The 24944-nt window shown below is 36.7% G+C and overlaps 2 protein-coding genes across 2 annotated transcripts; one reads left to right on the top strand and one right to left on the bottom strand.

Annotated features, from left to right (window-relative positions):
- Nucleotides 1–3154: 3154 nt before the first annotated feature.
- Nucleotides 3155–21458, bottom strand: LOC136784119 (uncharacterized). The gene is made up of 2 exons (XM_066744637.1): nt 21303–21458; nt 3155–8446 (listed from the first exon to the last, which is right to left on the bottom strand). Exons 1-2 carry the CDS (start codon nt 21456–21458, stop codon nt 3155–3157), a joined length of 5448 nt encoding a protein of 1815 aa, XP_066600734.1.
- A 1194-nt stretch (nt 21459–22652) lies between these two features.
- On the top strand, nt 22653–24743 carry LOC136784118 (protein FAM200A-like). Its single transcript, XM_066744636.1, has 3 exons — nt 22653–22940; nt 23032–24092; nt 24176–24743. The coding sequence occupies exons 1-3, from the start codon at nt 22653–22655 to the stop codon at nt 24741–24743; spliced, it is 1917 nt and encodes a 638-aa protein (XP_066600733.1).
- The last annotated feature ends 201 nt before the right edge of the window (nt 24744–24944 follow it).

The raw sequence follows: 24944 nt of genomic DNA, 5'->3' as shown, positions 1-24944 counted from the left end.
TTTTGATAAAGAGTTAACTAATATGTATTGATAAAGAAAGGTATCTGACTAACTAAAATGTACGTGCGTAATCGGTCAGTTCATATTTCATTGGGAGATCGTTTTGCATCTGAGCGACTAGTGACGAAAAATCTTGAGATCATTTTAACGCTAGCAACGACAGTGACAATGTTCCGTGCTACATCTAAAAAACGAGACATTTTTAAGGATAATCCTGATTTTGATGCCTTGATTGAAGTGCTTGTGGGGATAATAAGTGAAATAGAGGAACAAATAGAGGAAGAGGACGAAGATTTGTTGAGGAATCCGGAGGATATTCCTGAATTTAGCGCCTTGGTTGAAGAACTTGTGGAGATAATGGGTGAAATGGAGGAAGCAGTGCAAGAGGAAGAAGATTTGATAGTAATTGTTGAAAAACTAGTGGAGCTCAGAAATCGAATACAAGAAGGGCTAGAGCAAGCGGAGCAAGAGCAGGAGGAGGAAGATGAGGAGGAGGAAAACGAAGAACAACATTAATTCAAATATGTTTTTGAAGAGAGAAATTTTGGAGGCTGCGCAATCTGAGACTTTCGTCACGGGGGAACACAAGTTACGAGCCTGAGGTACAACTTACTTCGTCACGGTGGAAGCAAGCAAATACATATATATCATCAGTCAATAATGTATTTCAATAAAGAGGGTTTTTTATGCCGAAAGGCTTTTTCCCTTCAATTTTTTTTTTTTTATTTAATTACCTCTCCATCAATCCATAACAATTTCCCTTTTTATTGAATAATAACAAAATGGGAATTATATCGCTCAAATACCTATAAAATTTTTATTAAGAAAAATATTTACATTTTAAAAATTCTTTATCCATAAGGTTTTTTTTTTTTTTTTTAAAAAATAACGGTACTCGCAAGCCAGCAACCATTTTCCAGTTATATTGCCTTGAGAGCCATTTTCACACCAATAGAACCCTTGAACACTGCTCCTAAATCTTTTCAAGTGTTTCAAATACGTCCCAACCACTTCTCTTTAGGTAAGGTCACGTAGGCTCCGCTCAAATTACAGAGCGGATGATAAGTATCTACGACGATGGACTATTCGCCTTAAAAGAAGTCGATCGCGAAACCTAATACGTATTGATAATTGAATATAAACTTCTCTCCGCATTGACAATGAGATGTAAACTTGATCTGAAGTGGAGAGAAGGCTAATATGTAAACTTGATCTGAAGTGGAGAGAAGGCTAATATGTATTGTTAAAGATGTATAAACTTCATCTGGAGTATAGAGAGAGAGAGAGAGAGAGAGAGAGAAAATTTGAACACGTAGAGGAGAGCATTCTTCAAATCAGTCTTCAGTGAACCATCATGAGTTCCACAAGGAAAGTTAGTTTACCGGACAAGAAAGTGACGCTGGAGGATCTAAAACATTCCTCCAAACCAGTGGCAATAGTGAGGCCAATTGTGAGGCAGCAGCAGCAGCAGTCAGTGCGAAGAGGGTATCGCACGATACCCGAACAGCAGCAGCCACTGCGGCGGCCACATTCGCTGCCCATAGCCCTGCGGATGCTGCATGCAGCGGAGCAGCCTGCAGCGGAGCAGTCTGCAGCGGAGCAACCTGCAGCGGAGCAGTCTGCAGCGGAGCAACCTGCAGTCTCGCGTAGGCTGTAATTAATATTACGTTTACCTAATATGTAGCCTATGTGAGCTGCTAGGTTGTGTGTGTGTGACAGGCAGTCCCCACCAAATCGGTAAGAGTTAATACAAAAAAATAATAATAATAAATATTAATAATAAATATAAATAATTTTTCTTTTTAATTATAGATGCTGTTGCTGTTTTTATTGCGGTACCTATATATATATATTTCATATGTATTTAAATAAAGAGGGTTTTTTATGCCGAAAGGCTTTTTCCCTTAAATTTATGTTTTTTTTCTATTACATTACCTCTCCACCAATCCACTGTATCCCGTACTAGAAATATTGCAAAGAATCAGCTACAGAGGAACAAAGATGGAATCTCTCTCTCTCTCTCTCTCTCTCTTAGACGTACACTGCTTAACGTAAGAGGGGGGAGGTCGCATCATCGCACTACTCTCTCTCTCTCTTGTATGGCTTAACGTAAGGGGGATGGGGGGGCTCTCTCTCTTGTACGGATAAACGTAAGGGGGACCACGTGTGTACCCTACGAGTTTATTCTGCTGGAATCTCTCTCTCTCTCTCTCTCTCTCTCTCTCTCTCTCTCAGGCGTCCACTGCTTAACATTAGAGGGGGGGAGGTCACGTGTGTACCCTACGAGTTTAACGTCGGGGGAGGACGATGCGCATGCGCACAACCGCGCACGAGGAGAGGGGACAATTCCCCTACTTCCCTTGTCCCCGCGGGACCCCGACCCCCTCGCCACGCGGTCATAGAACCATCCTAGCCTATCTACTAATATTAATTATATTAAATATACATTGTATGACTACATCTTTGTTATAATATGAAGTGAGAATGATTGATAAAGGAAACACGGAAGATGATCTATTATGAACTAATAAATGATTACGACAAGAAATCAGAATTGAATAACAAAATTTATTATCGGAAATTATTTTGAATAAGATCGGCATAAAAAAACCGAGTATTCATATCGGAAAAAAGCCTCACTTATGTACAAAGAGCAAATTAACATGATCTCGTAATGTGATAATAATAAAAATATAATAATATTTAACGCACCTAGATTCTTAACTTCCAATAAACAGTTGTCCAGGGAACAGAGATCAGAAAGACGCTTGATCGTTAAATAGCCTTGCTCTGAAGAATTGATACGTCAATTACGTATTGAATCTGGTGGTTAGCCAAGGAGGAATCTCAGATCGCCGAACCACCCAGATAAAGGCAGTATCTCACTCTGCCTTGACTCAATATTTTCAAGATCGCTAAACGTTTTCTGTCTCGTTTTACAAACAAAACTTATAATATTATTAACAAGGATTATATATTTTAATGCTCTCGACTCGAGTCGCGCACACCTCCTCCTCTCTTTTTTCTTCGCAACCCTCAAACAAAAAAACAAAAGAGAGTGGCATTGCCGCGAACAAACCGCCCGCCTTCGTCTCTAAGACGAATATTCTTAATTCTGCCTTCATGATTATAAAACCAAAAAAAAAACTAAATTTTATTCAATAAATAAAGGACATAATCTGGCAATATGACGTCGTACAGTTGATGTAGAGGTTTTAACTGTGACGACGCGCACCAAATTATCTGGACCTGGATGAACTTCAACCACTCGTCCTAAAGGCCATTTCGCTGGTGGGTATCGGTCATCACGTATCAAAACTAATTGTCCAATTGCAAAATTTTTGGTAGGACCTCGCCATTTCCCACGCTCTTGTAAATGTTGCATGTATTCTAAGGACCAGCGTTTCCAAAATCTGTTGCGTATTGCTTGTAACAAATGAAATCTTTCTAATCTATTTTCTGGTACTTTCAATGGAGCTTCATCCGGAACTAAACCAGAAGCTTCACCGATAAGGAAGTGCGCAGAGGTCAAAGATTGCAAATCATCAACATTGCTACTTAAAGGACAAATTGGACGTGAATTTAAACAGGATTCGATCTCCACCAGTACAGTAGAAAACTCCTCATAAGTCAAAACTCTATCTCCGAAAGTACGTTTGAGATGATACTTGACGGATTTCACTCCAGCCTCCCATAAACCTCCATAATGGGGAGAGGTGGGTGGTATAAATTTCCATGAAGTGCCATCGTTTGCTAAAATCTTAGCCCCGTATTGATAAAAATCTGACCCCGCTTTAAACATCATACGCAACTCTTTATCAGCTGCATGAAAAGTCGAAGCATTATCCGAATATAAGTTTTTACAAACTCCACGGCGACCGACAAAACGTTTATAAGCATTTAAAAAAGTCTTAGTCGTAAGATCACTGACTACTTCCAAGTGAACAGCTCGAGTAACAAAGCAAACAAATAATGAAATATATCCTTTATAGAATTTATGACCTCGACCTTTGGTAGTTTTAATCTGAAATGGTCCAGCATAATCTAAACCTGTTGAAGAAAAAGGTCGTGCTGGAGTCACTCGAGAAGCAGGCAGATCTCCCATCATTTGATGAGCTAACCGTGGTTTATTGCGTTGACAAAACATACACATCCGGATAATAGTTTTAACTAATCTGTTACGACCCAAAATCCAGGCATGCTGTATTACTGTATTTGAAGTAAGCGTCGGACCACCATGCAAACATGCTTGATGTGCGTAACGAACCATCAAAGAACTAACAATAGAATCACGTGGTAATATTGGTGGATGCTTCATAGTTGGAGACAGAACAGAGTTCGCAAGTCGACCTCCCACACGTAAAATGCCATCTTTTTTATCCATGATTGGATTCAAACTCATTAATTTATGACGTTTAGATAATGATTCTCCCGCTTGCAAAATGTTAATCTCTTCAATGAAGAATTGAGCCTGAACCAATCTAATAATCACATTTCGAGAATTACATAATTCTGAAGCGGTAAGAAAATTGGGTAAAACTGCATCAACTACTATGCTCTTCCTCAAACAGTTCAGAAAGCGCAGACAATAAGCAACAACGCGAACCAACCGAGTCCATGAAGAAAATTTGCTAAAAATCTCCGAATCATTTACAGAAGACTTAGCGTGATGAGTCTGAACAACTGGAGCAGTCTTGGGCCAATATTTTTCTGATAATAATAACCATTTAGGTCCATGCCACCATAAATCACAGTTGATCAATTCAATAGTTTTACAACCTCTACTCGCTAAGTCTGCAGGATTTTCTTTGGAGGGTACATGTCCCCAAATAGCACTCGGCAATTCTGTATGTATAAAAGAAACTCGATTCGCCACAAACCTTTTCCAATTACATGGATGTTTACGCAACCAAGCTAATACAATTTGACTATCAGTCCATACAAATACCGGTAACCCCTGTAAAAAATCGAGACTCCGTACATGCGATATAAGCCTAACAAGAAGCGCGGCTCCACACAACTCAAGATTCGGAATGCTAATCGTCTTTACAGGAGCAACTTTACTTTTAGCCGCTAACAAATATGTACACGGCTTATTCTTATCATCAAACAATTTAATATAGACTGTCGCTGCAAACGCACGCGATGATGCATCACAAAAACCATGCAGTTCGGCATCGCGAAATGACGAAGCACCAAACCAACGATTTACAGACAAATTCGGCAACATTGTAAGGGAATTGCAATAATCCATCCATTTATTAAGTATGTCAATTGGCAATGCGTCATCCCAATCACATTTAAGAATCCAAAGATCCTGCATAAGAATCTTAGCAACTAGAGTAATCGGCGCAAGCCATCCTAATGGATCAAACAGTCTAGCAACTGTTGAAAGAACAGAACGTTTAGTTGCCTTCCCAGATAATTCTTTAACTGGTAGTGTTGTGAATCTAAATTGATCATATTTCTGACTCCAACTAATGCCGAGAGTTTTAATAGAATCATCCTCCCCTATTATTTTCTGTTCCTCATCACTGCATCTAACTGATCGAGGTAGTAATTCTGAATGATTAGCCGCCCATTTATCTAATTCCATACCGGCTGTCTTTAATATGTCGATTAACTCTTGTCGAATAGTTTTAGCGATTGAAAGCTCATTAGCTCCCGCAAATGTATCGTCAACATAAGTATTAGAATTCAAACATTGAGACCCTAAAGGAAATCGAAAGGCTTCATCGATCGCAATCTGTTGTAAAGTGCGAATAGCTAAAAAAGGAGCACATGACGTTCCATACGTAACTATCGTAAGTCTATAATCAACTGGAGGATCTGTTTGACTAGGAGACCATACAATGCGCTGAAATTCTTGGTCCTTATTCGCAACCTGAATTTGCCTGAACATCTTAATGATATCCGCAGTGAAAACGTATCGATATTGTCGCCAATTCAAAAGTATTAAAGATAAATCGCGTTGAAGAGCCGGACCTTTTAGTAAAAAATCGTAAAGACATTTCTTCCCTTTAGTTAATCGTGAAGCGACAAAAACAACCCTAATTTTTTTCTGCACTACCGCATGATGAGGTAAGTACCGCGTAGATGAGTTTTCAATGTCACTATGAAAAATGCGTTTCATATGACCAAGCTCTTCATACGTCGTCATAAATTGTCGATAAGCTATGGCAAGTTCGGGTTCACGTTCAAAACGCCGATGTATATATCGAAGTGAATTTAAGGCCATGACTCTAGTCTCAGACCCGTCCTTCGGTAATTCTGATGAAAAAGGTAAACGAACTATGAATCGCCCCCTTTGATCACGAAAATGTGTATCCTGGTATAATTTCTCACACAAATCACTTTGCGAATCTAATGAATTAACCAATGTTGATACTTCCTCGAGTGCCCAAAACCGTTGCAAAGACTCATTCAATTCCTGTGTACTCGTACAATGATACGAATGACGAATACTCTCTTCACTTGTCACCGCCCGCCGTGTATGATTGATAGAAATAGGTCCAGAAAGAATACATCCTAACGCGGTATCCTGCGCAGTAAGAGAAGAACAAGAGAAATTCTTCAAACCTGTGCGTAACAAACGTCCGTAAATATCAGCTCCTAAAATTACATCCACTGAACCTGGCACTAGGAAATCAGGATCCGCCAATGTCATTCCTGTAAACATGTGCATGCTAATCGTAAATAAACTTCGCATTGGTAAATGTGACGTAATCTTTGGAAGAATATATGCCTCAGTCTCAAATTGCAAATCTGTCTTTAATATTGATTGTATCACAAGGCGTGTTGCTGCCTTAGCTGTACCAAAAGAGTTTGCACCAAGACCTGTCAAGGATACCTGAACTCGACGTTTCTCAAGTTGTAATAAATTAACGACCTTGTCCGAAACAAATGATGCTTCAGAACCTTGATCAAGTAAAGCACGTACACGAGAATGAGCTCCAAACGGTCCTATCAAAAGTATTTGTGCTGTTGCTAATAAGACGGAATGCTGATGAGATGACACATTTGCAGTAAGCACATTTATGTCTGCAGATCGACTCGAAACCTCCTCCTTAACTTCGTTCAAATTGCTAACCCTGTTTGACGTATCTCGACTACTCGGAACATGCTCATTTATATTGTTCGAATGAATCATTGTATGATGTTTATCCTTGCAATTCGAACATCGGAAAGAAGAAGTGCATGACGCGACTCGATGAGCTCCAAAGCAGTTAAAACAAAGTTTAAGACGACGAACTTCAGCGCGTCGTTCAAAGGGGCTCTTTGCTTTGAATCTATAGCATTTATGCAGACGATGAGCACCGGAGCAAAGAGCACATTTTGGTTTGCCATCGACAGAATTTACCGTGGAAGTGTGAAACACCTTTCGAGCTCCAGAAATCGGTCTACATGATGATGCACTCTTCCTTTCAATCCCTAAAGTTTCGGACGCTAGCATGCCTAAAGTTTGAGCTCTATTCTCTAAAAATTCAATTAAGTCTGTAAATTTCGGAAATTGCGCAACATAATCCTCTTTTGTTAATTCACCATCAGTGACTGGAATCCGCTGACGATCCCGTTTGCTCAATTCAGTTTCCCACAATTTGCGTGACTCAGGATCCAATCGTGATCCTATAATGAAAACCAACCAAACATCCCAGTGCTCGACTGGCATCTTCAAATTGATCAATGCACGAACAATTCTTTGGGATTCATCTGCTAAAGTCCGCATTTCAGAGCCTGATTCTTTTTTAATGTGAGGAATATCCATAATCGCTCGAAGATGACTGTAGACAATTAATCTTGGGTTATGAAATCTGGTCTTAAGAGCTTGCCAGGTAGTAGCATAGTTGACATTAGTAGTGGTAACATCCTTGACAAGGTCAGCTGCTGTATTCCTCATACAGCTTTTCAAATATTGTAACTTTGTAGCATCAGCTAAGCCTGGTGCATTGTGGACCAGATTAGTGAATAAATCGCAAAAGTTCTCCCAATCTTCATATCGACCTTCAAAAATTGGGAGATCTATTTTTGGTAACTTAGCCGAACGAGTATCTGAATAATTGTTCCCAGAGTTACTCAAATTTAAATCTTCAGGTATTACATTCTTTTCCAACTCTGATCTCATCGTAAGTAAAAAATCCAGAAAATCTTCGTACATGGTCTGTATACGAAGGAATGAATTACTAGTGACATAAACATCATTCTCGGCATCTTCACGTGTGATGATCTCCTCATGTGTACTTCGAACACTCTTCCAAAGCTCGTTTAAAGCTTCAGATCTCGATATGATGATGTTTAAATTCAATTCATTGCGTGGTTTCTCTTTCAAACGATTAGCGCTTAGTTCGATTTCTGCTGCACGTGAATTTTGCAGACTCGTAAGTCGACGCAAAGATGTAGGGGCCATCTCACACTCACCAGCCGATAACGCAGATATGACCGAAGTTAGCTAGAAACAATCGAACTGTTGTCTCGAACTATGCGCCAATCTTGATATAACCTAGTTCACAAAAGTATGTTATAGATGCTCCTTGTACAATAAATTTAGATCACCAAAAGTACAACACGATCATCCCCCTTCCTCACCCGGGGCACCAAAAAAAATGTATGACTACATCTTTGTTATAATATGAAGTGAGAATGATTGATAAAGGAAACACGGAAGATGATCTATTATGAACTAATAAATGATTACGACAAGAAATCAGAATTGAATAACAAAATTTATTATCGGAAATTATTTTGAATAAGATCGGCATAAAAAACCGAGTATTCATATCGGAAAAAAGCCTCACTTATGTACAAAGAGCAAATTAACATGATCTCGTAATGTGATAATAATAAAAATATAATAATATTTAACGCACCTAGATTCTTAACTTCCAATAAACAGTTGTCCAGGGAACAGAGATCAGAAAGACGCTTGATCGTTAAATAGCCTTGCTCTGAAGAATTGATACATCAATTACGTATTGAATCTGGTGGTTAGCCAAGGAGGAATCCCAGATCGCCGAACCACCCAGATAAAGGCAGTATCTCACTCTGCCTTGACTCAATATTTTCAAGATCGCTAAACGTTTTCTGTCTCGTTTTACAAACAAAACTTATAATATTATTAACAAGGATTATATATTTTAATGCTCTCGACTCGAGTCGCGCACACCTCCTCCTCTCTTTTTTCTTCGCAACCCTCAAACAAAAAAACAAAAGAGAGTGGCACTGCCGCGAACATACATATAATACTTATTGTAGCAATGAGTTATGTATGTTTATTCTATGTACATAACAATGGATATCTTTCTTATGAAATAAGAAAGAAGATGCATACATGTTTAGTTAACTGACGATTTTTCTGTGTGTAGCAGCGGGGTTAAACTTAGCTAAAACATAGAGAAATCTGCAAAAAGGTCGCGCATTCTAAGCATCTACAATTTTTTTTCTGCTGTTTCCCTTGCCGGGTCCACTTGTTAACCTATATGGATCTGTTCCTTGTGAAATAAGGAAGAAGATGTATATTTTTTATTTTCATTGCTTGCTTACTTCAGGCTATGTTGAGCTTTATCGAATTGCTCACATCGAACGCTAGCTTTAGCTTCGTAAAATATCCCGCACAGCATTCAGATCCAAAAGAAGTCCCTATAATTTCTTGTTACTAATTTCAGACAATTAGGCCTTAAAAGTCGTCCACAAGTAATCTTGTCGCTGACATCAGAATACGAAATATTTGTCTATTGTTTCTATATACGCTAAAATAGCTATCGATATAGAAATCCAAGTTTAGCTGAATGGTGCAAACGTCGGACAGTTGTACGTGAGATTGGCATCGGTTCCAGGTTCGAGTCCAACCGCGGAAAAAAAATTTCATGCAGTAAAATTAATTAATATCTGTATTAATCGATAATCATAATAAAAAATATATGAAAATAAAAAAATAAACAAATTAATTATAACCTATTCTTTTTACTTTCTCAAATTTCGAATCGTCTTGGAAAGCGCTTGCTAAGAGCTCGGAACTTGTGTCGCTGGCGGGATAGAGCAAGCTATTTTCCAATACACTGGAAAGACCTTTGCAAGATCTTTCGAGGATCTTTCAAGCCGAAACCAAGCGCTTTGCAAGTCCAAATTTTTTTACGCGGGCTCTCCTATATTTGCAATTCAAAAATACCATTTTCAAGTATTAGAAAGATCATAGAAATATCTTACATATTTGTCTTGTTCGTGACACAAAGCAAGACTGCCTGAAAGACGAATGTAAGATCTTAATAAGATCTTACGATTATATTTCAAGTCAAAATTAAGATCATTCCAAGATCGATTTTTTTTACGCGGGTATCGTGTACTTTTGATATTGACCTGCCCCCATTTCGAAAACCTGGCATGACGAAATTTTCCTATTCATAAAATTGGACTTCCACTATGCTTCAAAAATGGTAATAACCGAAAAAAATTCTTTGCTTACTCGACCGCATAAAAATCAGTATTTTAAACAATTCTTGGCTTCTCAGTCAAAATATCGTGGACATTTTGATATTGAGCTGCCACCATTTCGAAGACCTGGCATGCCGACATTTTCCTATTAGGAAAATTCGACTTCCACTACGCATCAACAATGGAAATGGCCGAAAAATATTCTTTCCTTGCTCTACCGCATAAAAATTAGTATTTTAAACTATTCTTGGCTGCTCAGTCAAAGTATCGTGAACCTTTTGATACTGAACAGTCACCATTTCGAAGACCTGGCTTGACGACATTTTCCTATTCATAAAATTGGACTTCCACTACGCTTCAAAAATGGAAAAGGCCGAAAAGAATTCTTTGCTTACTCTACCACATAAAAATCAGTATTTTAAACAATTCTTGACTGCTCAGTCAAAGTATCGTGTAATTTTTTATATTGAGCTGCCACCATTTCGAAGACCTTCCATGACGACATTTTCCTGTTCATAAAATTCGACTTCCACTAAGCTTCAAAAATGGAAATGGCCGAAAAATATCCTTTCCTTGCTCTACCGCATAAAAATTAGTATTTTAAACGATTCTTGGCTGCTCAGTCAAAGTATCGTGAACCTTTTGATACTGAACAGTCACCATTTCGAAGACCTGGCTTTACTACATTTTCCTATTCAGAAAATTCGACTTCAACTACGCTTCAAAAATGGAAATGGCCGAAAAATATTCTTTCCTTGCTCTACCGCATAAAAATTAGTATTTTAAACTATTCTTGGCTGCTCAGTCAAAGTATCGTGAACCTTTTGATACTGAACAGTCACTATTTTAAAGACCTGGTATGACGACATTTTCCTATTCATAAAGTTGGACTTTCACTACGCTTCAAAAATGGAAAAGGCCGAAAAGAATCTTTGCTTACTCTACCGCATAAAATTCAGTATTTTAAACAATTCTTGGCTGCTCAGTCAAAGTATCGTGAACCTTTTGATACTGAACAGTCACCATTTCGAAGACCTGGCTTGACTACATTTTCCTATTCATAAAATTGGACTTCCACTACGCTTCAAAAATGGAAAAGGCCGAAAAGAATTCTTCGCTTACTCTACCGCATAAAAATCAGTATTTTAAACGATTCTTGGCTGCTCAGTCAAAGTATCGTGAACCTTTTGATACTGAACAGTCACCATTTCGAAGACCTGGCTTGACTACATTTTCCTATTCATAAAATTGTACTTCCACTACGCTTCAAAAATGGAAAAGGCCGAAAAATATTCTTTCCTTGCTCTACCGCATAAAATTCAGTACTTTAAACGATTCTTGGCTGCTCAGTCAAAGTATCGTGAACCTTTTGATACTGAACAGTCACCATTTCGAAGACCTGACTTGATATTTTCCTATTCCGAAAATTCGACTTCCACTAAGCTTCAAAAATGGAAATGGCCGAAAAATATTCTTTCCTTGCTCTACCGCATAAAAATTAGTATTTTAAACGATTCTTGGCTGCTCAGTCAAAGTATCGTGAACCTTTTGATACTGAACAGTCACCATTTCGAAGACCTGGCTTGACTACATTTTCCTATTCAGAAAATTCGACTTCAACTACGCTTCAAAAATGGAAATGGCCGAAAAATATTCTTTCCTTGCTCTACCGCATAAAAATTAGTATTTTAAACTATTCTTGGCTGCTCAGTCAAAGTATCGTGAACCTTTTGATACTGAACAGTCACTATTTTAAAGACCTGGTATGACGACATTTTCCTATTCATAAAGTTGGACTTTCACTACGCTTCAAAAATGGAAAAGGCCGAAAAGAATCTTTGCTTACTCTACCGCATAAAATTCAGTATTTTAAACAATTCTTGGCTGCTCAGTCAAAGTATCGTGAACCTTTTGATACTGAACAGTCACCATTTCGAAGACCTGGCTTGACTACATTTTCCTATTCATAAAATTGGACTTCCACTACGCTTCAAAAATGGAAAAGGCCGAAAAGAATTCTTCGCTTACTCTACCGCATAAAAATCAGTATTTTAAACAATTCTTGGCTGCTCAGTCAAAGTATCGTGTAATTTTTTATATAGAGCTGCCACCATTTCGAAGACCTGGCATGACGACATTTTCCTATTCATAAAATTCGACTTCCACTAAGCTTCAAAAATGGAAATGGCCGAAAAATATTCTTTCCTTGCTCTACCGCATAAAAATTAGTATTTTAAACTATTCTTGGCTGCTCAGTCAAAGTATCGTGAACCTTTTGATACTGAACAGTCACCATTTCGAAGACCTGGCTTGACGACATTTTCCTATTCATAAAATTGGACTTCCACTACGCTTCAAAAATGGAAAAGGCCGAAAAGAATTCTTTGCTTACTCTACCACATAAAAATCAGTATTTTAAACAATTCTTGACTGCTCAGTCAAAGTATCGTGTAATTTTTTATATTGAGCTGCCACCATTTCGAAGACCTTCCATGACGACATTTTCCTGTTCATAAAATTCGACTTCCACTAAGCTTCAAAAATGGAAATGGCCGAAAAATATCCTTTCCTTGCTCTACCGCATAAAAATTAGTATTTTAAACGATTCTTGGCTGCTCAGTCAAAGTATCGTGAACCTTTTGATACTGAACAGTCACCATTTCGAAGACCTGGCTTTACTACATTTTCCTATTCAGAAAATTCGACTTCAACTACGCTTCAAAAATGGAAATGGCCGAAAAATATTCTTTCCTTGCTCTACCGCATAAAAATTAGTATTTTAAACTATTCTTGGCTGCTCAGTCAAAGTATCGTGAACCTTTTGATACTGAACAGTCACTATTTTAAAGACCTGGTATGACGACATTTTCCTATTCATAAAGTTGGACTTTCACTACGCTTCAAAAATGGAAAAGGCCGAAAAGAATCTTTGCTTACTCTACCGCATAAAATTCAGTATTTTAAACAATTCTTGGCTGCTCAGTCAAAGTATCGTGAACCTTTTGATACTGAACAGTCACCATTTCGAAGACCTGGCTTGACTACATTTTCCTATTCATAAAATTGGACTTCCACTACGCTTCAAAAATGGAAAAGGCCGAAAAGAATTCTTCGCTTACTCTACCGCATAAAAATCAGTATTTTAAACAATTCTTGGCTGCTCAGTCAAAGTATAGTGTAATTTTTTATATTGAGCTGCCACCATTTCGAAGACCTGGCATGACGACATTTTCCTATTCATAAAATTCGACTTCCACTAAGCTTCATAAATGGAAATGGCCGAAAAATATTCTTTCCTTGCTCTACCGCATAAAAATTAGTATTTTAAACTATTCTTGGCTGCTCAGTCAAAGTATCGTGAACCTTTTGATACTGAACAGTCACCATTTCGAAGACCTGGCTTGACGACATTTTCCTATTCATAAAATTGGACTTCCACTACGCTTCAAAAATGGAAAAGGCCGAAAAGAATTCTTTGCTTACTCTACCACATAAAAATCAGTATTTTAAACAATTCTTGACTGCTCAGTCAAAGTATCGTGTAATTTTTTATATTGAGCTGCCACCATTTCGAAGACCTTCCATGACGACATTTTCCTGTTCATAAAATTCGACTTCCACTAAGCTTAAAAATGGAAATGGCCGAAAAATATCCTTTCCTTGCTCTACCGCATAAAAATTAGTATTTTAAACGATTCTTGGCTGCTCAGTCAAAGTATCGTGAACCTTTTGATACTGAACAGTCACCATTTCGAAGACCTGGCTTTACTACATTTTCCTATTCAGAAAATTCGACTTCAACTACGCTTCAAAAATGGAAAAGGCCGAAAAATATTCTTTCCTTGCTCTACCGCATAAAATTCAGTATTTTAAACGATTCGTGGCTGCTCAGTCAAAGTATCGTGAACCTTTTGATACTGAACAGTCACCATTTCGAAGACCTGGCTTGACTACATTTTCCTATTCAGAAAATTCGACTTCAACTACGCTTCAAAAATGGAAATGGCCGAAAAATATTCTTTCCTTGCTCTACCGCATAAAAATTAGTATTTTAAACTATTCTTGGCTGCTCAGTCAAAGTATCGTGAACCTTTTGATACTGAACAGTCACTATTTCAAAGACCTGGTATGACGACATTTTCCTATTCATAAAGTTGGACTTTCACTACGCTTCAAAAATGGAAAAGGCCGAAAAGAATCTTTGCTTACTCTACCGCATAAAATTCAGTATTTTAAACAATTCTTGGCTGCTCAGTCAAAGTATCGTGAACCTTTTGATACTGAACAGTCACCATTTCGAAGACCTGGCTTGACTACATTTTCCTATTCATAAAATTGGACTTCCACTACGCTTCAAAAATGGAAAAGGCCGAAAAATATACTTTCGTTGCTCTACCGCATAAAATTTAGTATTTTAAACGATTCTTGGCTGCTCAGTCAAAGAATCGTGAACCTTTTGATACTGAACAGTCACCATTTCGAAGACCTGGCTTGACGACATTTTCCTATTCATAAAATTGGACTTCCACTACGCTTCAAAAATGGAAAAGGCCGAAAAGAATTCTTTGCTTACTCTACCGCATAAAAATCAGTATTTTAAACAATTCTTGACTGCTCAGTCAAAGTATCGTGTAATTTTTTATATTGAGCTGCCACCATTTCGAAGACCTTCCATGACGACATTTTCCTGTTCATAAAATTCGACTTCCACTAAGCTTCAAAAATGGAAATGGCCGAAAAATATCCTTTCCTTGCTCTACCGCATAAAAATTAGTATTTTAAACGATTCTTGGCTGCTCAGTCAAAGTATCGTGAACCTTTTGATACTGAACAGTCACCATTTCGAAGACCTGGCTTTACTACATTTTCCTATTCAGAAAATTCGACTTCCACTAAGCTTCAAAAATGGAAATGGCCGAAAAATATCCTTTCCTTGCTCTACCGCATAAAAATTAGTATTTTAAACGATTCTTGGCTGCTCAGTCAAAGTATCGTGAACCTTTTGATACTGAACAGTCACTATTTCAAAGACCTGGTATGACGACATTTTCCTATTCATAAAGTTGGACTTTCACTACGCTTCAAAAATGGAAAAGGCCGAAAAGAATCTTTGCTTACTCTACCGCATAAAATTCAGTATTTTAAACAATTCTTGGCTGCTCAGTCAAAGTATCGTGAACCTTTTGATACTGAACAGTCACCATTTCGAAGACCTGGCTTGACTACATTTTCCTATTCATAAAATTGGACTTCCACTACGCTTCAAAAATGGAAAAGGCCGAAAAATATACTTTCGTTGCTCTACCGCATAAAATTTAGTATTTTAAACGATTCTTGGCTGCTCAGTCAAAGAATCGTGAACCTTTTGATACTGAACAGTCACCATTTCGAAGACCTGGCTTGACGACATTTTCCTATTCATAAAATTGGACTTCCACTACGCTTCAAAAATGGAAAAGGCCGAAAAGAATTCTTTGCTTACTCTACCGCATAAAAATCAGTATTTTAAACAATTCTTGACTGCTCAGTCAAAGTATCGTGTAATTTTTTATATTGAGCTGCCACCATTTCGAAGACCTTCCATGACGACATTTTCCTGTTCATAAAATTCGACTTCCACTAAGCTTCAAAAATGGAAATGGCCGAAAAATATCCTTTCCTTGCTCTACCGCATAAAAATTAGTATTTTAAACGATTCTTGGCTGCTCAGTCAAAGTATCGTGAACCTTTTGATACTGAACAGTCACCATTTCGAAGACCTGGCTTTACTACATTTTCCTATTCAGAAAATTCGACTTCCACTAAGCTTCAAAAATGGAAATGGCCGAAAAATATCCTTTCCTTGCTCTACCGCATAAAAATTAGTATTTTAAACGATTCTTGGCTGCTCAGTCAAAGTATCGTGAACCTTTTGATACTGAACAGTCACCATTTCGAAGACCTGGCTTTACTACATTTTCCTATTCAGAAAATTCGACTTCAACTTCGCTTCAAAAATGGAAAAGGCCGAAAAATATTCTTTCCTTGCTCTACCGCATAAAATTCAGTATTTTAAACGATTCTTGGCTGCTCAGTCAAAGTATCGTGAACCTTTTGATACTGAACAGTCACCATTTCGAAGACCTGGCTTGACTACATTTTCCTATTCATAAAATTGTACTTCCACTACGCTTCAAAAATGGAAAAGGCCGAAAAGAATTCTTCGCTTACTCTACCGCATAAAAATCAGTATTTTAAACAATTCTTGGCTGCTCAGTCAAAGTATCGTGTAATTTTTTATATTGAGCTGCCACCATTTCAAAGACCTGGCATGACGACATTTTCCTATTCATAAAATTGGACTTCCACTAAGCTTCAAAAAAGGAAATGGCCGAAAAAATTTCTTTCCTTACTCTACCGCATAAAAATCAGTATTTTAAGTGTAAGGTCTATACCGACATTACAGAGCGGTTCCACCTCAAATCTTAGTTTTAAAACTGCAGCTTTATTTATGGACCGATTTTCAAATTTGCGATGGTTTTGGAATCGGCAGAGTAGCAGCTTTGGGATAAAACAAAGAAATATTGTAAAATTAAGAAAAATATATATCTGAAAATTAATTAAGAAATATTAAAATTTAATGAAGCTAAAATCTAAAGATTTCGCTGTTTTATCCCCAAGACGTTATTTTGCTGATTCCAAAATGTCTTCAAAATCGAAAATCGGTTCACAAATAACGCTGTAGTTTGAAAACTAGTAATTATGATGAAATTTGCTCTAAAGAGACGTAATTTCGGTAAAACAGAACACTTTTTCTAATATTATTTTTACCCAAAAGAGGGTACTGTAAATACACGATTATAGCTTCTTTAAGTCTACCATATAAAATATATTTTATATGACGAAGAACATTTATAATTACACACTGTTGTGGGTCTTGTTTTAATAGACTGATATAATTTTTTTTCAATGCCTTTATTCTTCTCTTAGAACTTTATGCCTTACAACTTACTTTCTCGAAAGATCAAACTTGAATAATAACTGTCGAACGAATTCTCTCAGATATGTCTCGAATAATCGAGTAGTCGAGATACATCGAACAATCGACTTATAACTAACTGTACATTTTGGTCATATTATATTTTTTTACTATAGTAACGCTACACGATTTTGTAAATAAAAGTATTCAAAACAAAATACGGCTTCCCAGAATTATTATTACATACATTATTTGACAATGCTGAAGCTGATGCTACAAGGAGAAGGATGCCTTGTTCATCACACATTCAGCTAAAACAACAACAAAGACGATCGGACTTATAGTTTAGATGCAAAAAATGTATAAATCTAACAGAGAAGATGTTTGAAAATGGATAAACGTAGTGATTTCTGTCTCCTATTCTTTCTAGCAACAAATCTCAAATATATAAACGAAAAATCAAGAAGATAAAATGATAATTATCAAGGTAGATGCTGTAATATAGATTTTAGCTTAAAAGAATAGAAATTACTGTTTTGATTGCTCATCTAATGATAGAGAGAATCGACGCAAACTGTAGAATCTCTTTCCTTTTCCAACCAACAATCGATGATATTCAAATAATTTTTGCAGCTAAACTATCGGTCGGATCAATTTCGTTGTTGTTTTAGATGATAATGTTGCAAATCAGGAGCTCTTTATAATTTTTCCATATTTTTCCTATCAATAATGAGAGTGTGCGCCCGAAATTAGTACAACGCTGCTCTTGCCACCCCCTCCCCCCCCCCCCAAACAAGAGCATTTTCGCAGTGTGAACCCGAGCTTCTAGGCTATTCCTCGGTATGAGGTAAGGGGAATGCTCCGCTCGCTAGCGGGCGAGACGGAAGGAGACGCGAAGGGAATACAAGTTATGGATTAAACAATTCTTATTGCCAAACCATTGGTCCGAACGAGAATATCTTTGTTTTAGACGATAGTCTGTCTAAAGATGAATATGCCTTATTTTTTTCAGATTTTTCCACCTACAAGTAAGCCCGTAGTATGAAAATTCCTCTCGCGAGACTTGCATTCCCCTCGCGTCTCCTTCCGTCTCATCCGCTAGCGAGCAGAGCATACCCCTTACCTCATATCGCGCAATAATCATGAAACTCGGTTTCACGCTGGCGTAATAGCTTTGTGGAGTGGAAAGAGGGGCGTCAAATGCAGCGTTGTACTAATTTCGGTCGTATACACTTATTATTGATGAGAAAAATCTGAAAATAATGTAGCATGTTCTTCATTTACCACACTTTCAGCTAAAACAAGAAAAAAATTGGTCGGACCAATAGTTTAGTTGCAAAAATTTTTTGAAAGTTACTCAGTGTTGGTTGAAGAAAGATAAACTAACTATTTGATGGCTTGCTGTGTTTCCTGGTAAAAATCGAAGAAATATTCAAGAAAATAAACATTTTGACAAAAGCATTTGTTATTTTCTACATCCTCCATCCCAAAATCATAGCTCAGCTGTTGTTGGAAAGAGTAACGCGTGCCGTAGTTCGTCTGTCCTTGTTCAATCAACGCTCTGTAAGGTTTATACAATTTTTACAGCCAAACTACTAATCCCAGCGATTTCATGCTAATTTCACCTGAAAGATTGTTAAATAAGGAATATGCAACAATTTTTTCAGATTTTTCCCATCAAAAATGAATTTTTACGAGCAATAATCAAAAAACGCTGCTTTTGTCTCTTGTCTCTTTCCCCTCCAGGCATGCGAAGCACGGTAAACGTGAAACCAGTGAAGCCAGATCGAGGACGGATTTTCTAGCCGGCCTGCGCGCGCAGGTCTCACACATAGAGAGCTGCTAGCGTCCGTGAGTGGAGGCTTCATTGCTCTTCCAGTCGTAGCACGCACACTCTTTCACCGGTACATAGGTGTATCGGTCTCCTTCGACAAGCTTCGGTAGATCTCGGAAGCGAGAAGGAACGTTGTTGTTTCTCGGACCTCTCTCTTATTCAATTGTGCGTACCAAACGACTCGAAGCAAAACAAAATCCTTTTCCAAATGCTTCGGTAAAAGTTAAAGTACCGAAGGTCCCACCTTGAAATAAAAATCAACCAAAATTAGTTTGTAATTATTACAAAATACTTATAATAAAGCCATTAACTTATTGGATTTGATAATAAATACAAAAAATGCGTTCTTAATATCAAATAATAAGTTGATGTATAATAAATTCAATGTTTATGCATCAATCTGTTAAGAAAAGCATTTTTTTATTTATTATCAAGCCCAATAAGTTACTGGTTAATAAAAAAAAAAATCTTGCACAGAAAAAAAATGAAAAAAAAACTAATCCCCGCTAAGGATCGAACCCGAGCCCGCTGCGTAAGAGACGGCAGCCTTACCGCCTGAGCCACAGAGCTTACTTGTCATTTTAGAAGCGAAATAGCCTTTTAAATGCGTACTATAATTCTTTTATTAACTCGTTGTAAACAATCAAGAATTAGCTGCATTAATAAATATATTTATTTAAAAAGTATTATTGCTCATGATTTATTGTATTTTTCATTTGAAGCATACATTTTGCATGAAGATACGATAGTTTAAGGGTATCCATGCAGTACTTTAAATACGAAGCTCTTTTCATATGCTCCGTTAACACAAATTAATCGATTACACGTGACATATAATATTGCTTAATTTACAATTCGTAATCGATTTATTTCTGTACAGTTGATGTACCGAAATTCGGTCGATAGCTCTTTAAAAGTAAACACAGACGATAGACCGAGTAAAGGCGACCAGTCAAAACAATACGTTTTTAAGACTAAGAAACCACATGCTACATAACAGGTGATCAAAACGTCTGCCTTTTATATATCAAATAAATGAGAAACAACATTTGTCGCGCAACGAAAAGCTAAGACAGCGTGTGCGAGAGAGAGCGCACGAAGATTATAGCGCGGGAAAAGGATAGCGCTATATAAACACACAATGTTTAGCCTCGCACAGAAAAACTAAAGGCCATTGAACTCACAGAAATTTCGTACAGTCGAACAGCTGTGATCGATCTAATAGATCGAAAAGTAGAAAATATCTATCGCTTAAAGAAGGCTTTTGCAATTAAAGATAATTAATTATTGTTGAAAATAGTTTATCCTATATAATGGAGGTAAGAAATTTGTATAACGGCTATGTATTTAATAGATTCATTTGTTAACATGATCCATCAGCATTTTCGACGTTTTCATGTGGTTTTAATTTTATGGAGCTGCTGTGTACACCGTTTTTTCGTTATACACTTTTGCACTCAACATTTTCAATGGACAATTTGTGAAATTTTGAATTGTCTTCAATATATTTCAAGAAATATTTCAATTTTACAGACGAAAGAAGAACTATGTACAAACATTCAAGAAGGATATGGACTGTTAGGGATTGATTTTTTTTTTCTTTCTTTTTAAGAGGTTAAAATGCTTTTGCGCACACCAACCAGTAAATTCATCCTTCCAATTAATTATGGTAGGAATTTGTCCGCTGGTTGATAGTGTGGGACTCATGGCCCCCAGGAATCACCTTTGTGTCGGGAATTACACGTTAGCTCAAACTCCCTGGATCTTTAAGGCCCAAACTCTACCCACTAAACAATCCTCTGTATCTGAACAAGTATAATTTCAACAAATATTCATATTTTTGCCTCGCAAAGTAAACGCCAAGAAGACACTTAAGAATTTAAAAGATTTATCAGGCATCGTTTGAATAGTTTCCAAAGAGCAACTCGATGGCAGATTCGATTTCACCTTGAGGTCATCGGTGGAGGTGCCGCGAAGGTCAACCTTGGATTTTCCAATGGGAACGTATTAAGGTTCAATGATTAAATAAACGTAATTTACATTTTTTAATTTATTGATAATTAATATAAAAATTTTTTATAATACATCCTTGTCCTCTTCCTCCTCCACCCCTTCCCCTTCCTCTTCCGAACCATCCTCGTCCTCTTCCAACCCATCCTCGTCCTCTTCCACCCCATCCCCTTTCTCTTTCACCCCAACCCCCTCCCCTTCCTCCTCGTCCTCGTCCTCGCATTCTCCCATCCCATGTGCCTCCTCCTCTACTTCCTACTTCTCCGCACATGTTCCAATGGCGTCTGGCCTTTCCGCCATTGCTGGTACCTGCGATATAATAAATGCTATTGATTAATTTTCCTTCTTATACATTGGGTAGTGTTCAAGGTTTTTGAGATATGAATACTTACGGCAATTAGGTGCCGATTGCGCTTCGGCGCTCCCACCCGCTATAACAGGCGGCTGGGCGGCCGCATTTTCCCGCCCCTCCTCTCCTTCTTCAGCAATTTGTTGCTGTTGTTGATGCTGCTGCTGTTGTTGTTGCTGCTGCTGCGGTTGTTGGTGCTGCTCTTTTTCCAGCAGCCTCCGCACCGTCTCCTCCAGCTCTGCGATTTTCCGCCTCTGAATAATGACCTCATTTTCATCTGTAGAAAAAAATTGTGTTAATAGGCTGTTAGGACGCATTAAATATATAATTATTTTTGGAACAATGAAAATTTACTCACATTTAATGTCTGCCTCGTCGCACGACATTCTGAAAAATAAATTAGAGCGGAATTATAAACGGATAATATAGATTATTCGAGTAGCGACTCACTTCTATCGACACAATACTTTATTAAAATTTAAAATTGCAACACTCAAAGGAAAATATTATTATTCCTTTTAATAAATTTAAAATTTTTGAGAAATAATTGTATTAGAAGCTACAGTAATTACAGTTACTTACTCTTGTATTTGACGGGTCACCTGCTCCATCGATACTGACTGTCACTTTCCAGCAATGATAACATAAGACTATTCTATTTAAAATTTCTAAATATAGCTTGTCACGAAATTGGGGAAGAAAGGCTTGTTGTGAATACTTAAGATTGATGGTCTAAATAAATCGCACCTGTCTCTGAATCCAAGATGTAAACAATGACAGGGCTTTCCAGCAAAGATCTATGTTTATCGTTCAGTCGGTTTCAATCGATTAAATTGAACGACTTTAAATTAAATACGCGATTAAAGTTTTGGAAATTCTAACAATTTATTAAGCGTATTTTTCTAATAAATTTAAAAAATTTTCACGTCAATATCAGAAGTGATTTTTGGATTTAGTGTAGTTTGTGTGAAAAGTGATTTTTTTTTTACTGAGGATCTACCCGATTTGATTTATAGAGGATTAAACACACATAATTGTGAGTACAATATATTTAATAAAGAAAACATTGTAGAAAAATGATCGTTGAAGTAAAAGGAAAAAAGAGTTCAGCGAAAAAATTCCAAATTGATTGGTACGATGATAATCCATCTTGGGAAAACTGGCTGCTCAGAGTGACCGGTAGAGACGATTTATTTGTTTGTCTTGCATGCGAACAGATATATTCTAGCGGTCTTACACAAATTAAAAGGCACGCAGTCCAGAAAAAGCATATAAGAAATATGATAATGAAGGAAATTCCATTAGATGACGAAATAGCAAATCCCACTACTTCTAATAATGATCAATTTCGATTTAATGATAGAGTAAAAGCAGCTGAACTTAAAGTTGCAGCGTTTTTCGCAGAGCACCAAATTCCATTTCAATATAGCAAAGAATTACTTTCATTATTTCAAGATATTGGTAGAGCCGGATGTTCTGCAATCAATGACTTTGGGAAAGACAAAAATACAAAATATTATTACTAAAGTCTTAAGTCCCTATGAAACGGAACAAATAAGGGAAGATTTGAAGCGTCATAGGTTTTCTGTTTTTGTAGATGAAACAACAGACAGTACGAATGAGAAAAAAATGACACTTATAACAAGACATGTAGACAGTAAATCATTGCGCACACAAGATAATTTACTGCATTTAATTAATTTAGACGCAAAAGATTGTTCTGCAGACAAAATATTTAATGCGTTCAATAATGAACTTAATAGAAGAGAAATACCTATATCTAACGTCATTGGATTAAGCTGTGATAATGCATCAGTTATGATTGGAAGACATGATTCTTTTAAAACAAGACTTTTAAACATTTGTCCGCAGTTGGTAACAATGCCATGCATTTGTCATTCCTCAGCATTAACAGCCTCTAGTGCATGTAAAACATTGCCAAATGAATGCACAATATTCATTAAAAAAATAGTGTCTTTCATAAACGGAAGTACAAAAAGATATGCTATATTTAAAGAGATTCAGGAATCTTTTGATAAAAACTCTAAAAATTTAATAAAATATGGAGAAACACGTTGGCTTTCGCGTCACAAATGTATTGAACGCATTCTGGAAAAATGGGATACTATACAAAAGTTTTTAGTTGAACAGCAACTTGAAAAAATAAAAGAAGCAGAGGAATTGCTAATTATAATGGAAAATAGCGAAACAAAAGCTTATTTATATTTTTTGGAAACTGTTTTAAAAAAGTTTAATACTTTTAACGCTCTTTTTCAAAGTAAAGAAACAAAAATTCATATAATTAATAGATGTTCAAGAAATTTTCTTTTATTTTTCTTACAAAAATTTATTAAACCAGTACTATTGAAGCAAGATGTATTTTTGCCTTTTGTACGCAATGAAACATTTTTAAACAATGATAACTTTCTCCCTGTAGAGACCATTAACATAGGTTCTGATTGTGCTGGTTATTTAGAAAAAATGTTGGAAGAAAAAAAAAAATTACTGAAGCACAAGTGAAATCAATTCGACAGAATTGTTTAGCTTTCTTCATAAAAGCAAGCAAAGAAATTCGTGATCGTTTCCCAATATTTAACAGCTTTTTAGAAAATTTGGATATTTTTGAAAAGGATAAGGCATTATTTGATGAGGATCGAGAAGCCAGCAGCTTTAAATTACTTCAAATATGCCGTCGATTAGGAAATTTCAATGAAAATGCAATTAAAAAAGAATGGGAATTTCTATATGCAAAAGAAAGCAGTGTTATAAAGAAATATTGGTCAAAATTAGAATTTGATGACATGTGGATAGCAATATGTTCTGCCGAGAAAGAAAAGAATGAATTGAGATATCCAGAATTGCGAAAATTATTAAGCTTAGTGAGATCTCTTCCTCACTCAAACGCTGAGGCAGAAAGATGTTTTTCTATGCTACCTGACATTAAAACTAAGAAAAGAAATAGACTTGTGCATGATACACTTAATGCTACGTGTGTCATCAAATATGCACTTAGAACAAGAAATGAAACACCGATCTCAATGATTATCACAAGAAAGCACTTAGAAATAATGAAAACTAATATGTACGAGTCGCATGATGCTAAACCAGAAAGTAGTTTAAAAGTATATGCTTATAATGAGAGTGACGATGATATAGATTATGAATGAAATTCTAGTCTGTTTCGGCGACTACTTTGCAAAGCATAAAATCTTAAATTCTAGTCTGTTTCGGCGACTACTTTGCAAAGCATAAAATCTTAAATTCTAGTCTGTTTCGGCGACTACTTTGCAAAGCTTAAAATCTTAAATTCTAGTCTGTTTCGGCGACTACTTTGCAAAGCATAAAATCTTAAATTCTAGTCTGTTTCG

The sequence above is a fragment of the Prorops nasuta genome, unplaced genomic scaffold (genome assembly GCF_024137725.1).
Source record: "Prorops nasuta isolate Cenicafe-Biocafe unplaced genomic scaffold, Cenicafe_Pnas_1.2 PNAS00048, whole genome shotgun sequence".
NCBI classification, from domain to species: Eukaryota; Metazoa; Arthropoda; class Insecta; order Hymenoptera; family Bethylidae; genus Prorops; species Prorops nasuta.
This window is presented reverse-complemented; position numbering and strand designations above follow the sequence as displayed.

What these genes read in the sequence shown, in the direction of transcription:
- LOC136784118 (XM_066744636.1), top strand. Translation starts at nt 22,653, where the DNA reads ATGATCGTTGAAGTAAAAGGAAAAAAGAGTTCAGCGAAAAAATTCCAA. An exon ending in AATTTCGATTTAATGATAGA is followed by an intron (nt 22,941 to 23,031) that starts GTAAAAGCAGCT and finishes CATTATTTCAAG; the next exon opens with ATATTGGTAGAGCCGGATGT. An exon ending in AAAAAATTACTGAAGCACAA is followed by an intron (nt 24,093 to 24,175) that starts GTGAAATCAATT and finishes AATATTTAACAG; the next exon opens with CTTTTTAGAAAATTTGGATA.
- LOC136784119 (XM_066744637.1), bottom strand. Translation starts at nt 21,458, where the DNA reads ATGGGAGAATGCGAGGACGAGGACGAGGAGGAAGGGGAGGGGGTTGGG. An exon ending in AGGAGGAAGAGGACAAGGAT is followed by an intron (nt 8,447 to 21,302) that starts GTATTATAAAAA and finishes GATTGTTTCTAG; the next exon opens with CTAACTTCGGTCATATCTGC.